The following is a 14,430-nucleotide window of genomic DNA, read 5'->3' on the forward strand; positions in this document are numbered from 1 at the left end:
GCTAGGTTGCCTAATCAAAACCAGTAAACCGTGTTATCTTTGAATGACAAAGATGTCCTGGCTCTGATAAATATTGATTCGTTTTTAACTATTAATCAGTATTTAATAGATTGGCGTTCGACCGACCCATCGATCAGATCAGACGAACTCTTGACCATAACAATCAACTGTGCTACCTCTGAGGATTAGTTTTCTTTGATCTTTGACTGTCATGTCAATCGACCTTCGTAAGTTTAACCTAACTATGAGGCTCTACATCATCTACCGTATCACTAAAAAAAAATAAAAACTTTTTATCATTGAATAACAATACAGCTATATCCAAAAGTATATCTATAATAATAATAATAATAATACAAGATTTATTTATATCAAATTTCTTTATTCATGAAAGGCGTCCTAATCTCCCATGCATTCAGCTCCGAAACCTTAACATCCACTGCTCCATTGTTGAACACGAACAGATGGGCATCTCTTCCGATCGCCAAGCTCGGATAAACTCTGGACGTGATGCATATTTTTCCTCCTGCGCCAAAGCTCTCCACCACCGAGTGATCGATCAAGCTTCTAAGAGAGATCGTCTTAGACGAATCGATGTCAACGTCGACAAAGCCAGCAAAAGTCGGCTTATATATGTTCTTCACCCTTTTAGTTGACCTGATCATTCAGAAAAAAAAACAAGGTCAATCAAACCGTCGACTTGGACACGGGGTGTTAAAAGAGCAAGCTTAGCTCGCTCACCTGGTGGGATCATGGCAGAAGAGAACAACGTGCTTCCTCTTGTGCTTGAAGACCTTGAAGAACACTGCGGTTCTTTCTTCGAGAGCGGAATCGGCGAGAACGTAAAGCCCGAACGGGCCGACTCCTCCCTTCACATCGGCGGCGTGCCTGGCGCAGTAAGCTTGGGCATCTCCGACGTACGAAGGGTCGAAATCCTCTGCTTTTTCCAAACTGCTCATCTCGAATGTAACCTCCACATCCGCCTGAACCGAGTCGATGTTGTTTACTCGGAAGAAGCCACCGGGATTCACGGCCTGATTCGCCAAAGAAACGTGCTGGCTTCTCAGCCGATCGAACTCCTCCACCGGCCATTGCAACAGCTGCCGGCCGTTCTCGTCCAGCCAAAGTTCTCTTGGAATCAACTGAATAAATACAGAACGATGGAGCTTCAGGAGACGTTGAAACAATGAATAAAAAAGGGGGGCAAAGTGAAAACTCACATGAACTCCAGCCCAGCCTTTGATGATGTCATTGCTCGCGTCGTCGTGAGTTACATCCGACTCGTTGGCCCAGCCGCACAAAACCCTCCTCTTCTTCGCCGGATCGAAGAAGGTCTTCGAGGCGTAGAAGTTGCCGTAATCGTACCTCAGCCCTTCGCTGCCGTCCACCGACGCCTGGTCTGGCAGGTACCGATCCAGAGCAGGGTAGTAAGTTCCCAGAGTGTAGTGCTCGAACCTCATCCGGTCGAGGCTCACCTTCAGCACGTGCTTCACTCCGCGGCCGGTCGCCGATGTGTCCCTTCCTTCCCTCCCGCTGACCGCCACCGGGAAGAAGTCCGGGCACTCCCACATGCCCGTCCCCTTGATCGAGTGCAGCGGATGCTTCGCCTTCGTCCAGTTCTTGAAATTCCTACTCCGGTACAAGATCGCCACCCCTCTCTGCCCCTCTTTCCTCGCACTCCCGATCGCGACGTTCCAGTGCTTGTTGTCCGGGTGGAGCCACGCTGTGGTCGGATCGCGGAACTGAGTGGCGTTGATCGACGGATCGGAGGAGATCACGGGGTTGTAGTCGGGCTTGACCCACTCGCGGAGAAGGGGGTCGGATAAATTGGCCGGGAAGGCGATATTTTGGACCTGGGTTTTGAAGTCGTCGACGATCCCGGTGTAAAGGATCACCGGCTTGCTGCCGGGGAGGACGGTGGCGGAGCCGGACCAGCATCCGTAGATGTCGAAGGTCTTCGACGGGTAGATCGCTGGGTCGACCGCGTGCCAGTTGATTAGGTCTGTTGACACCGAGTGGCCCCACACGATGTTACCCCACACGGAACCATAGGGGTTGTACTGGTAGAAAAGGTGGTAGATACCCTTGTAATAGAATGGCCCTGGGATAAATACCCATACAAAGTTTAGATATGTAATATTTCCTAAAACAAAATCGAAAATATATACAAATAAGACCACGCACCATTTGGATCTGCTTGCAAAAATTGTTGATAATTTGTAGAGGATATTTATGAGCATAAACAAAGAACAAGAAAATCAGCAAAAACATATAGTAAAATATATTTATTTTAGAGAAAAAAATAAATTAAAAATTACCATTGATCCAATTTCTCAAGGGACGAAAGTGGTAGCGAGGTAAGAGAGTACTGTCGATCGAGGAAGGAGAAAGATTCACGAGTGTTTCATGCCCTAGATGGGAGCAACCAACTTTTTGTAAGGAAATAAAGAAAAATATAGCAAATAAATTTAAACATAGCTTTGGGAGATTTGATGATATTGCCATTTTATGAATGGAGAAAGATAAAGAAGAAAACGAGTGGCTCAAGGATGGGGAGAAGAGTACATAAATATATAGACCAATGAAACCATGCACTCATTCTTATTTTGCAAATAAATAAATATTTATTAATTATGTGGATAGCAAATAAATAAATTGCCATTTTCAATGGGAATTTTCAATGAGAAAAAGGGGGACAAGGTTGATCTTTGAGTAGCATTTTGACTAAAAATTGTGGATAGATTTTGGAGTCCTGATTTTCAATTTGTTTGTATTGTAAGTTGGGTTAAAGACAGATAAGGTACTCATATTTTGAATTCTACTTGGAAAAATATCTATTTTAAAACCACAATGAATGTTTATTCGTGTTGAATAAATATATGGCTATTTTTCATATTTACAAATACTCAATCATTAGGCATGATTACATACAAAATTTTGATTGAATTCCATAGATATTTAATATTGTGCCTGAATATTAGTTAATCATATTGTAATGGTTGTGGAAGATATGTATTTAATGATTGTTTATAGTGGATTAGGCATTATCGTTGTTTTGTGAATTAGTTTGGAGAAGAAAGTGTATTATCATTAATTAGGGTCGATGCTGATGGAGCATATCATTGTCGATGAAGTTTGACTGTGGACACCTCCATCAAGGTTTTTTGTTGACTTCTATTATAGAATTTTCTACCACTTATGAGATTGTGTGATATTGCTGGTAGAGCCCCGATATGCTGCCTGACTCCATGCGTGTGTCTCCGTACACAATACGCGTAGAATTTTGAGCAATCAAGAGTTTAGATAATGATAAGTATAAGTAGTGTTGTGTGTGACCCTAAACATAGAGTGGGATTGATAGCCAAGATGATGGTAACAATCAAGATGTATGTATCTAAATGGATCACTTTCAACGGGACTCAAGTTCCTACTTCTCACGGACAAGGCTCTTAGTATAAATTCAGGCGGCCCTAGAGCTGACCGAATCTACAGGACTTATCTCCCTACCCCTCATAGGCATAACTGCCAATATAAATTCGACAGGCCACAAAACTGGCTGGATCTACAAGACCTAGCTCCTCACTTCTTATGAATATGGCTCCCAGTATAAATCCGGACGGTCATAGCGTAGGCCAGACCTACGGGACTTGACTTCTCACTCTTCATAAACAGGGCCTCAACATAAACCCACGTGACCACATAGTCGACCGGACCTACGGGACCCAGCTCCTCACTCCTCATGTACAGGGCTTCTAGTATAAACCCGACCAGTCACAAAGCCGACCGAATCTACGAGACTCAGTTCCTCACTCCTTATGAGTAGGTCTCTGAGCCTAAACCCGAGTGGCCATAACAGAGTCAGTCGAGCCTACGGGACTCAACTTCTCACTCCATGTGAACAAGACTTCCAGCATAAACCCGTGTGTCCACAAATCCGATCAGACTTACAAGGCTTAGCTCCCTACTCTGCAGACGGGTATGATCCTCAGCTTAAACTCGATCGGCTCTAGGTCGATCAGACTCCATCTAAGAGACAACATTGTTAAATAATCGCAATAAGAGAATATTCAATTACTGGCATATGCACACAACGGAACATTCCTCTCCTAAAAGAAGGCTGGCATACATCTTCCACTATCCGACATATTCTGACATCTGACATTTTTTAACGTCTCATTATTACTGAGGTTATAAGAGACCATATAAAAAAGGTTCTCTCCGTTGACCAGATACGCGTACGTGCGCACACACATCCATACTATTGTTTATCTTCTTCTCCATTTTCGCTCGACTACTGCTCTGACTTGAATGTCGGAATGTCTGTGCCAGAGACCCTTCCCCGGTTCTCACGCTAATGTTCTCGTTGGCTATGTGCACATCTACTATGCTTCCGGAAGAGGTCAGATAGTATATTTAAATAAACTAATTAGTATTTGATAGAGGTGAAATAAGCATGGAACTAATACAAACAGACTCAGTGAGTTCTGGGGAAAAAATATTTCCAATTCTCCATCTAAATGTTTAGATTAAGATAATGTTGTGGAGAATCGTTTCCCAATCCACTTTATTCCACCCGATCAAGCTACCAAACGCAACCTTATCAAAAAATAAGCGACGGAATCGAACTGTGAGTTACAGATCAGGGGAAATCAGGGGTTTTGCATGAAAAGAATAGAACTCCTTCACACGGAAAATCAGGGGAAAAGATCGGCATACGAACTGTGAGTTACAGATCTTACAAATTTTTACAGGGAGGAAGGGATCCCGACGCCCGAAAAGCTAATCCATCATGCGAATCAGAGAACGAACTAGGTCCATCGAAAGCTTCAAGAAATGAAAAAGGGTCTGACCTTTGGCTGGGGCGGATCGGGATCACCAGTCCCCGGTGGGAGCGTAGAAGCAGCAGAAGCAGCGGCAGCAACGGCGGAAACAACGGCAGTAGCAGTAGCGGAGTGAAGAGGAAGGCGAAGTAGGGCGCGGCGGAGCCTCCATGGAACCGAGCGAAGGGACTAGAAGGAAGCGAATGGGAAAGTAGAGACGGCAACTCCAAGTTTTATATATAAACTTCATTTTTAAAATTATAATACCTATAATTTTTAAATACAATATACTAAAAAATTTTATACAATATAAGAAAAAAATTTAAAATTGTGAATAAAATTTTTATATTGCACATAAATTGGCATGGGGTAAAATTATTATCGTGTGCCCTAAAAATCATTCAAATGATATAAAGAAGCATTTAAAATTAAATAGCTCTATCTTCTTTAAAAAAAAAAAAAAAAAACCCATGAAAAGGAGATTGTTATAAAACGACTTTCAAATTAGGCACAGACAGAGTAGACCATCGCTAGATAGAGGCACTTTTACCAACTTTCCGAAAAGAGAAGGTACGAGTGATAACTATAAATAAGGATACGCTCGATGTGAATAGGTCCTACAATGAATGGTTTTCCTTGAAAGAGCTTCCCGATAAAAAGCAAATAAAATTACATATAATATATCCGTCACTAAAATCCCACGTTGATTAGAGGTTCATGCACCAAACTCCATTTTACATAAATTGACATTCGATTGTGATAATGCTCGCCCCAGCGCCCCCCCGTCGTACCTTGCTGAAGCCATCATGAGAGAAGATAATCACTCGAAATCAGATAGAAAGTAGCTCAACCACATCTAAGCAAGCTTCCAAGAACACAGAACAGTAAATTCTCACAAAAATTTTCAGGAACGACTTAAATAGATTAAGAAGGGTATGAAGATACAGATTTCCTTCATTCATTAGAAAGAAACTTAGTCCGTTTGGAGAAAAAGAAAACCAAAAAAAAAAAAAGTGTTGAATGAAGCTTCTATGTTTAAAAAACAATATAGAACAATAGCAGGGATGTGAATTTGCTGGATCTCAGCTGGCATCTGCTTGGATTGGTTTCAGTCTTCATCTTCTGTCTCCTCATCATCCCCATTCACCTCCTGGTATCTCCATCCATCTCCTTCGACGTTGTCTCTGTCTTCTTCGGTTTCTTCACTATCTTCCTCCTCGTACACATCTTTGCTCGGCCATTGTTGCTTCTTGATGGGAGGTAAAGTTGGAGGAACCACATTGGAAGCTTTCCTTTTGACTTTTGCAGGTGGCAACTGTGAAGCCGGATTGGGCTTGGTCCGTTTTGCGTTCTTGCCCCGAGCACCTCTAGTGACGTAGGCTTCTGGATCGCTGCCTTCCTCCATGCCTTGCTCGGCAATAGCTGCAGCTTTATTGTTTTCTTCAGAATTATGGCCCGGATGCTCCCTTTTGAAATGCAAGTTCAGTTTGTACTCATGGATGTAAGCTTTCTCACAACCTTCATAGGGACACGCATATGGTCGCTGCACGGAGGCCAAACTATATCCAGTTGCAGTTGCCTTGGGAGTGGTATGTGGTTTCTCAATCGCTGGGGTGTGCTTCACCGTATCGATCATGTTGTTCTATAAAGATCAGGGGAAACAGTTAACAAGTTTTAACTGTAAAATGATCAGAAAATTACTTCACAGTAAGCATCATTATCAAAATCAATTTAAAGAGTGTTCAACAGAATCATCAGTGATAAAAGAATGAATGTAAGACAGGTTTCACAGCTAAATCACTACCTAAACAGACTTCTCCCAATCCACAATCCATCCTTTATAACAAAGAGTGCATGACACAAGAGATACTGAAGGTGAAAAAAAACACAATTATGACAGCTTTCTTGAATTAGCTAAGATAAAGGATTGTGATAATCAGTATAAGAGACAAAAATGCTTGTCCAGAGAGTCAAACTTGTTTTACAAAAGTATGATAGATCAAAAGGTAACTCTTCACACATTGAGAAGATTAAGCAAGGAAAAAGGAAATTAAGCACCTGGATTAAGCAAGGCTACCTTATCATGGTGTGTCTTCAAGTGGGTTCTTAGCTTGCTCTCATTTATGTATCTCTTTCCACATTCCAGGTAAGGGCAAACATGATAGTTTTCCACCGAGTGTGTTTTCATATGTGCCCTTAAGTTAAAATCCAACGAGAAGGCCTGTAAGTCAAATCTTGGAACATGTTAGAACTGTGAAAAATTAGCAGAGTATCAGAAAGGAAATGTTCTGCATTGATAAGCTGAAGTAAGTTAGGAAGATAACACAAAACCAAAAATAAGAACCAGCAAAGTTGTTTCTGAGTTTTAGAGGTCAATTTCACATACTCAAACTGATTAGATAAGCTATAGGTATGAAGGTATCAAAATCACCTTACCACAGCCTTCATGAGGGCAAATGAAATCCCTTTCCCCTGTATGAATTAGATAATGTCTCTTTAACTTTGAACTATCTAAAAATTTCTGCAACAGCAATGATTATGTTAGAAAGGTAAAACGCAAGAGACGCATCTAACATCAATAACCCTAATGCATAAAGAGGTCTTGTCACTCAATCAAGCATGCTATACGCAAATATGGGACATGTAACCGAATTGAAGGAAAAGGGAACAAGTTCAACTATAAGACTAAGGAATAAGTGTGCATTAAATGTAATGAATTTAAGAGGCACTGATGCTAGTTGGCTTCCGTGACCATAAAACCTTTTAACACTGACAAAACAATTGTATACAAAATGAAAAACACCTTTCCACAGCCTTCGAACTGGCAAATATGTTGCTTCTCTCCATGGATGTGAGCATGTTTCTTTAAAGCACCAGCATCTATGAAAGTTTTCCCACAACCTTCGTAGCTACACAGGAATAGAACCTCAGTAGCCGGTTCAGGTTTGTGTTCTTCTTCTTCTGTTTCTTTGGACTTTTCTTTGATAGCCTTCAACATGTCCTCTAATAAAGAATCGTCAAAATGCAAAATTTAGACTGGTCAAAATACACAGTTACGAACATCATGCAAGGCTGACTTTTATTGCATCTACAAATTGCATACTTTTTCACAGTCAAGAAAATTGAAAATATGCAAAAATAACAAAGGTGTGCCACTTTTTCATTAATATTAAAGAGTCACTCCTCTCTAGAAACTATAAAAGTGGGTTCTCATTTTTCATAATTTGTCAATTTTACCCTAGAGAACCAGTTTGAATGGATTACTTGTTTAGAAAGTCCCAAATTGATCATCTTCTTCTCTGCTAAAGGTCATCCTTTCCATCACTGAATCTCCTCCTCACTGTAATCTCCTCTGCAACCAGCAAAGCCCTCTCTTTAGACACTTCCCTGTCACCAAAACATATTGAAGCACCATCTTTCTATAGGCCCTCCTTGCCACCAAACTTTTCATTCTCACAACTATCCCCTCTGTCATCATATATCTAGTCTCTCTTTCTCATGGTCCTTCCGCAGCCACCAAGCCGCATTGAAGGCATCTCTTCCACATGACCTCCCCACTGCCAAGTCTCCTTCGAGTGGTTTACCGTAGATTTTTAATCAAAATGAATAATTTTCATGAAAAAATTTAGTTTTGATTATATAACATCTTCATAGTGAAAACACAATGCAAGATGATCTTTAAGAGAGAAGAAGATGATCAATTATTCATGCATTCAATAGATGAAATGAATAGTTTCATACCAAATTGTTCACTTTTCAACTATTTGTAATTGTCAAAGGTAAATTTCATATTTTGTTGGTGTTGTTATATTTTGAATTTATTTTTTTAACATAATTTTAGTTTATTATGAAGGATTGGTGGGTTCTTCCTCAATAGGGGAAAATAAAACAGTTTGGTCATTTCAAAGGTCAAAAACTTTCAAAAAAGGAGTGTCTTTATGATTTTTCCCTAGAAAATTTAATATTAGAGCCATATAATAGGTAGCATATTATCCAAATTGAAAAGCAATTAAATACTTATCTGTGGACATTTTATATGCTGAAGAAAGTGAATTTTCAAAAGAACAAAAGCCTCACTTCACATGTTATTCTTCAGAAGAATATAACTTGTTTGTAATGAAGTAAAAAATCAGACTGTTCTAGCAATGAAAGTAGAAGTACAGCACTGAAAGTATGAATCAGAAAAAAATGTGGCAAAAGATTGTGCACGACAGAACAATCCATGCAGGGGAGACTAAAAACAACACGATTGCTTCAGAAAGCAAGCAAAAGGTTAGGCCTTGGAACACTTCTCAATTAAAACAAAAGAGAACGGAGACATTACCCGTAACCCACTTCAAAAGGAAGCACTTTCCTCCCGTCGCAACAACATCCTGGGGAACCCTAAATCAAAGACCAAAAAAAAACAAATTTTTAGCACGATCATCCGTGACAGCGCACAATTGCATCACACCGAGCCAATTGGAAAACCCCAGCCCCAGCCGCAACCCGAAACGCAAGAAATCCATGACAACTCATAATCAAACAGCAAAGAAAAACGAAGGCGGCGCACCATTCCTTGAACCACCGGACGGTCGTCGGACGGTAATCCTTGTCAGCAGGTCTCCGCTCCGGCGCCAGATGATTGAGAGCAAGATCCATAGCTTCGCGTCTCTAACGGCGGCAGACGTGAGCGAGCGGCCAGGCCAAGTAAAAGGTAGGGTTGGGGAAAGGAGGGCGTAGGAGGGGAGAGGACACGAGGCGAAGAACCGAGCCCCTTCCGTTATGAGAAGGGATGAGGCGCTGGAGGACACAAATTTCTCCATTGGACCTTCCATTAAAGGTCTACGAAGGCCCCCGTAAATATGAATACTTGATAACAAATTTAACTTAATAATAATATAAATAATAAGTTTTACAATATTCACAAATAAAATAAAGGCTACAAATTCAATAAAAAGTTTTGGATTTGTTTGTGGAACCAAAAAGTTAGGAAAAAAAGGCATGAGATTTGAGATTTTTAGTTTGAAAATAGTAGTAAAAATTTAAATATATTTTTTTTCTCTCAAAATTAATCATACGAGTAGAGTCGGTATACGGTAATTAGGGTACATTTCCAATGGAAGGTTTTAAAGGGGTTTATAAAAGAAAAAAAATTCTAACTATTAGATGTGAGATTTGAGTGTGTAGTTTAACAACGGTAGTGAAATTTAAAATCTGTCCTTTTATCTTAAAATTAATAATATGATGAAATTAATAATTAATTATGTATAAAACAATTGATAATGTAGGTCCAAAAAAAAGTTAGAGACATTTTTTTTAATCCGGAGAGAATTATGAATTTTATGTTTTTATATGACATTGAGGTGGTATATTATTGGGGGCTAACAAAATCCATATATATAAATTTAGTTAGTTTCATTGATTATCTCTAGAATGATCGACTCGGTTTCATAGAATTTTCTGATTGACTATCAAAATAAATCAGGAAGCATGTGCAGCGGGCAACCTAAGAGTCTAGTATTCTTTAGTTGTACGCCCCATTTGGAAGAAAAATTCTTACAATACGTCATATCTGGGATTAAATCATGGGTATCTAGATGACAATCTGAATATCCTACCACGATACTATAACCCGGGAAAAAAAACTTAATTCATTTATTTTTCTAAACTTGTTTGCATTTATTTATTAAAAATCTTGTTTAACTTAAATTTTCAACATATTACCAATCATTTTATATCTAAAGAAGAAAAACTCTTAATTAAGATCAATACATCCACATCAAATGGTATGTGACACGGTGTATAATGGAGGCCCAGTAATATAGCGTGGTTAATAGTTAAGGTGGTATGGTGGTCAAAAGTTAAGGAGAGGTGACAGTCAAGGTTGGAAAATTTCTCTGGGACTTAGCTCTCCCACCTCATAAGCACGACTTTTGATATACTCTCGGTCAACTGCTTGGTGTTGGTGAAATTTTCCCAGGTCAATATTGACTAGCTTGACTAAGCTTGACTTGTCTGGCTCAAGCTTGAGTCGTAATGTGTGAGTTTCAATGTTTGATAATATATGAAAATTGTTTTGACAATGTATAGAGATTGCAGGAGCAACCATCCGTTTGGGAAGATTAGTCAAGCTTGACCAGCTTAATGTAAAGAAGAGTCAGGTAGGTCAAGGTTGACCGGGTACCTGACTAGGAAATCCTAATTGGAGGTTAGGGAAGGGAATGTTGGAGTGTATACTGAGAGCCTAAGCTTTGTAAACATTCATTAAGAATAAAGAATCACATTTGGTCTAATTATATACATTTGTTTGTAGTTGTTCATTTAATTTATATTGTAGATAACATAGTATGTGGTGTCACATACAGAAGATGATGTTATCGGTACCTTATAAATTATAAACAGTAGCTCACGACCAGAATGGAAAGGAACAAACCATTAGAAAGTCGTAGTGTAATTAGGTATTAGTTTATCTTGACTATATAATTACACTAGTACACTCAGAGTGTATTGAGTAGGACCATTTGAGGTCGTTCCTTTTATACTGACTTTATAAAGGAACAAAGACCTTAGTTATTATGGAAGTGTGTGCTCTTAATCCTAATATAATAACAAGCACATATGTTTGATATTTATTTCTTTAATTTATCAATGGGTGAGATTTAGTTCGATGAATCAATAAACCCGATAAATTGGGAAATGGTATCACTTATAGTGTGTGTTGTTGATTATAGAAGGAAACTGTGTCCTAGTGATACTAGGTTGATAATGTCCTCAAGAGGAGCTCATAAAGATTGTCATGTTAAACCTTGCAGGTGGACTTAGTCCGACATGATAATAAGGTTGAGTGGTACTACTCTTGGACTTAGATATTAATTAAATGAGTTGTCAGTAACTCACTTAATTAGTGGACATTCGATATCTTAAACACAGGGAGACTAACACACTCATAATAAGAAGGAGCCCAAAAATGTAATTTGGGATTGGTGCGGTAGTTCAATGATAGTTCTCTAGTGGAATGAATTATCATTGATAAAATTAAGTTGTGTGTTCGGGGCGAACACGGGATGCTTAATTTTATCGGGAGACCAAAACCAATTCCTCCTCTCGGTCCCTATCGTAGCCTCTTATTTATAGAGTACTATACCCACCTATACCCACCTTCTACACCCACCCAAAGGGGGCCGGCCAAGCTAGCTTGGGAATCAAGCTAGGGTCGGCCTAGGTATGATTTTGGGTGGCCGGCCCTAGCTTGAACCCAAGCTAGTAGGGCCGGCCAAATAAAATTAAAAAAGAAATTTAATTTTAATTTTTATTATTATGTGGAAGATATATTTTAAAGAGAATTAAAATTAAAATATCTCTCTTATAAAAAATCTACAAAAGATTAAAGAAAGAGATTAGATCTCTTTCCTTATTTGTAGATTGGAGAGATGTTTTATTTTCTCTTTAAAATTATTCACATGTTAATAAAATTAAAATTATAGATATTTCCTTTTATTAACCATGAAGAGATTTTAAAGAGAAATTTTATTTTTTAAAATTTCCGGAAACAAATTAGGAAGTTTTAATTGTTGATTGAAACTTGTCCTATTTGCCTTCCAATGATGTGGCCGGCCATCACAAATTAATTGGGGAAATTTTATTTTATTTCTCTCAATTAAATCATGACAAGGAAATTAAGGAAAATTTATTTCCTAATTTGCCTAGGCCAAGGAATATAAAAGAAGGGGTGAGGGTGCCTTCACAAGACACAACCTCTATTGTTTCTCTCCCTCTTTCCTTGGTGTGGCCGACCATCCTCTCCCTCTCTTCCTCTTGTGGTGGCGAACCTCCCTCTCCTTGGAGTTCTTGTGGTGGCGGATACTACTCGGAGAAGAAGAAGAAGAAGGAGAGAAAGCTAGCATCTCTTGGAGCTTGGTTAGTATTTTTTTTCCTCCTTGGTGAAGTTTCCCTTTGTGGCCGAACCTTGCTTGGAGGAGAAGAAGGTGGTTGGTGGTTTCTCATCTTGGAAGATCGTTGCCCACACAACGTCCGAGGTTAGAAGAGGAATACGGTAGAAGATCAAGAGGTTTTTCTACAAGGTATAACTAGTAATTTCTATTTCCGCATCATGCTAGTTATTTATGGAAATAATACCAAATACAAGAGGCTTACGTTCTAGTATTTCGAATATGTTTTTTCGAAGTTGTGTTCTTTTGTTTCTTTCTTTCCTTGTGATTTGATTGTTCTCTTTGGTTAACCTAAAGTTATTTTAGGAAATTAAATATTAGCTTTCTATTAAAGGTTTTGTCTAGTCGGTGGTGGTTGCTCCCATATCCAAGAAGGCCATGTGCCTCGCCACGTCAGTACTGGGAACCTTTTATGGAAATTAATATTTAATGGAATTAATAACTTAAGGAGACTTGGGTCGAACGTGTTAAGTTCCGCAGGAGATCCAAGTCAAAACCTAAAAGAACAAATAGATTAAGTTTTGGATCAAACGTGTTAAGTTCCGCAGGAGATCCAAAATTTAATTTAAAAGAACACATGGTAGCTAGGAAAAGGTTCAGACCTTTGTACAAAATTTTTGTACAGTGGAACCTATAGGTTTTCCGAGTAGCAACCAACAATTGGTATCAGAGCTAGGGTTTTGCCTCTGTGTATTTGGTATTTAGTTTAATTATGCACATGTCATACATAATTTAGGCAGGATAATAGTAGGATGTGCTAACTTTGTGAATGCAGGATCCAACTATTATGGCTTTTAGTTAATTATGTGTGTGATTGGACCCTTGGACATGTCAAGGGCAATTTATATGTGTGTGCATGATTGTATTAAAATACAGCAGGAGCTGTATTTAGTTTTATTAGGATTTTATTTTTGATCTAGATACATGTACATTCCTTTTATGGAATATAGGATCAGAAATATAAATTCTATTTATGTCATGGATCGAATCTTGCAAAGCGTGGAACCTTCTAAGGACCGAGGCGCAGCGAAAGCAAGATGGATGCGACAGTTAGACCCGGTGGCGGTGGCCAAATATGGCAGCAGCTTCGGATGACAACACACGGAGGACAATTAAAGATAAAAGCCATAATAGTTGAAAATTAGATTTTCTATTTATTGCTTTTATATTGTGCTGTGTGTGCATGTTAGTTTACAAGTTTAGTAGGCTAGCATAGTTAAAATTCCTCATTTATAAATAACTAAGTGGGAGAGGGTTTTTTAAGTAAATCCCATGGTCTCCATTACTGGTTTGTAAGTGATGCAAACAAGCTTGCGCGTTGGCTCTGAGTGCCTTCCTCCATAACGGATGAGCTTGTTTGCGGATCACTAGAACAGACTTCCATTTTTGGATGACTATAGGAAGTTAATTAAGAGCGTGTGATCTTCCCCAACGGAAGGGGCATAATCTTATTAATGGACTTAGTGTCAAGTAATGGTGTACACTTAGACACATCTAATAGTATCCTCCCTAACGGAGTCACTGCTATTATTTGTGTGACCAAATAATACCAACTATTAATTTTATTTGTCAAAAAGTTAGGTTGACAAGATAATAAAATTAATGGGTTAAAACCCTCCTTTTACAAATGTTGAATTTGTATACGTCCACACTAACGTGGCATACAAAATTCACGGTGT

The 14,430-nt window shown here is 39.0% G+C and overlaps 2 protein-coding genes across 2 annotated transcripts; both read right to left on the bottom strand.

Moving 5' to 3' along the window:
• Window positions 1-273: 273 nt before the first annotated feature.
• LOC122023593 (beta-fructofuranosidase, insoluble isoenzyme 3-like) lies at window positions 274-5,027 on the bottom strand. The gene is made up of 5 exons (XM_042581781.1): window positions 2,319-5,027; window positions 2,185-2,193; window positions 1,221-2,101; window positions 742-1,142; window positions 274-657 (listed from the first exon to the last, which is right to left on the bottom strand). Exons 1-5 carry the CDS (start codon window positions 2,503-2,505, stop codon window positions 372-374), a joined length of 1,764 nt encoding a protein of 587 aa, XP_042437715.1. The 5' UTR covers window positions 2,506-5,027; the 3' UTR covers window positions 274-371.
• A 694-nt stretch (window positions 5,028-5,721) lies between these two features.
• LOC122024115 (zinc finger transcription factor YY1-like) lies at window positions 5,722-9,652 on the bottom strand. Its single transcript, XM_042582661.1, has 6 exons — window positions 9,373-9,652; window positions 9,145-9,203; window positions 7,624-7,823; window positions 7,252-7,341; window positions 6,898-7,041; window positions 5,722-6,462 (listed from the first exon to the last, which is right to left on the bottom strand). The coding sequence occupies exons 1-6, from the start codon at window positions 9,459-9,461 to the stop codon at window positions 5,929-5,931; spliced, it is 1,116 nt and encodes a 371-aa protein (XP_042438595.1). The 5' UTR covers window positions 9,462-9,652; the 3' UTR covers window positions 5,722-5,928.
• Window positions 9,653-14,430: the final 4,778 nt, after the last annotated feature.

The sequence above is a fragment of the Zingiber officinale genome, chromosome 9B, assembly GCF_018446385.1.
Source record: "Zingiber officinale cultivar Zhangliang chromosome 9B, Zo_v1.1, whole genome shotgun sequence".
NCBI lineage: Eukaryota > Viridiplantae > Streptophyta > Magnoliopsida > Zingiberales > Zingiberaceae > Zingiber > Zingiber officinale.

Coding starts and splice junctions, on each gene's coding strand:
- LOC122023593 (XM_042581781.1), bottom strand. CDS start 2,505: ATGGCAATATCATCAAATCTCCCAAAGCTATGTTTAAATTTATTTGCT. Junction 1,143..1,220: donor AAGGCTGGGCTGGAGTTCAT/GTGAGTTTTCAC, acceptor GTATTTATTCAG/TTGATTCCAAGAGAACTTTG. Junction 658..741: donor TTCTGCCATGATCCCACCAG/GTGAGCGAGCTA, acceptor CTGAATGATCAG/GTCAACTAAAAGGGTGAAGA.
- LOC122024115 (XM_042582661.1), bottom strand. CDS start 9,461: ATGGATCTTGCTCTCAATCATCTGGCGCCGGAGCGGAGACCTGCTGAC. Junction 7,042..7,251: donor CTCATGAAGGCTGTGGTAAG/GTGATTTTGATA, acceptor TTTGACTTACAG/GCCTTCTCGTTGGATTTTAA. Junction 6,463..6,897: donor TGAAGACACACCATGATAAG/GTAGCCTTGCTT, acceptor TGATCTTTATAG/AACAACATGATCGATACGGT.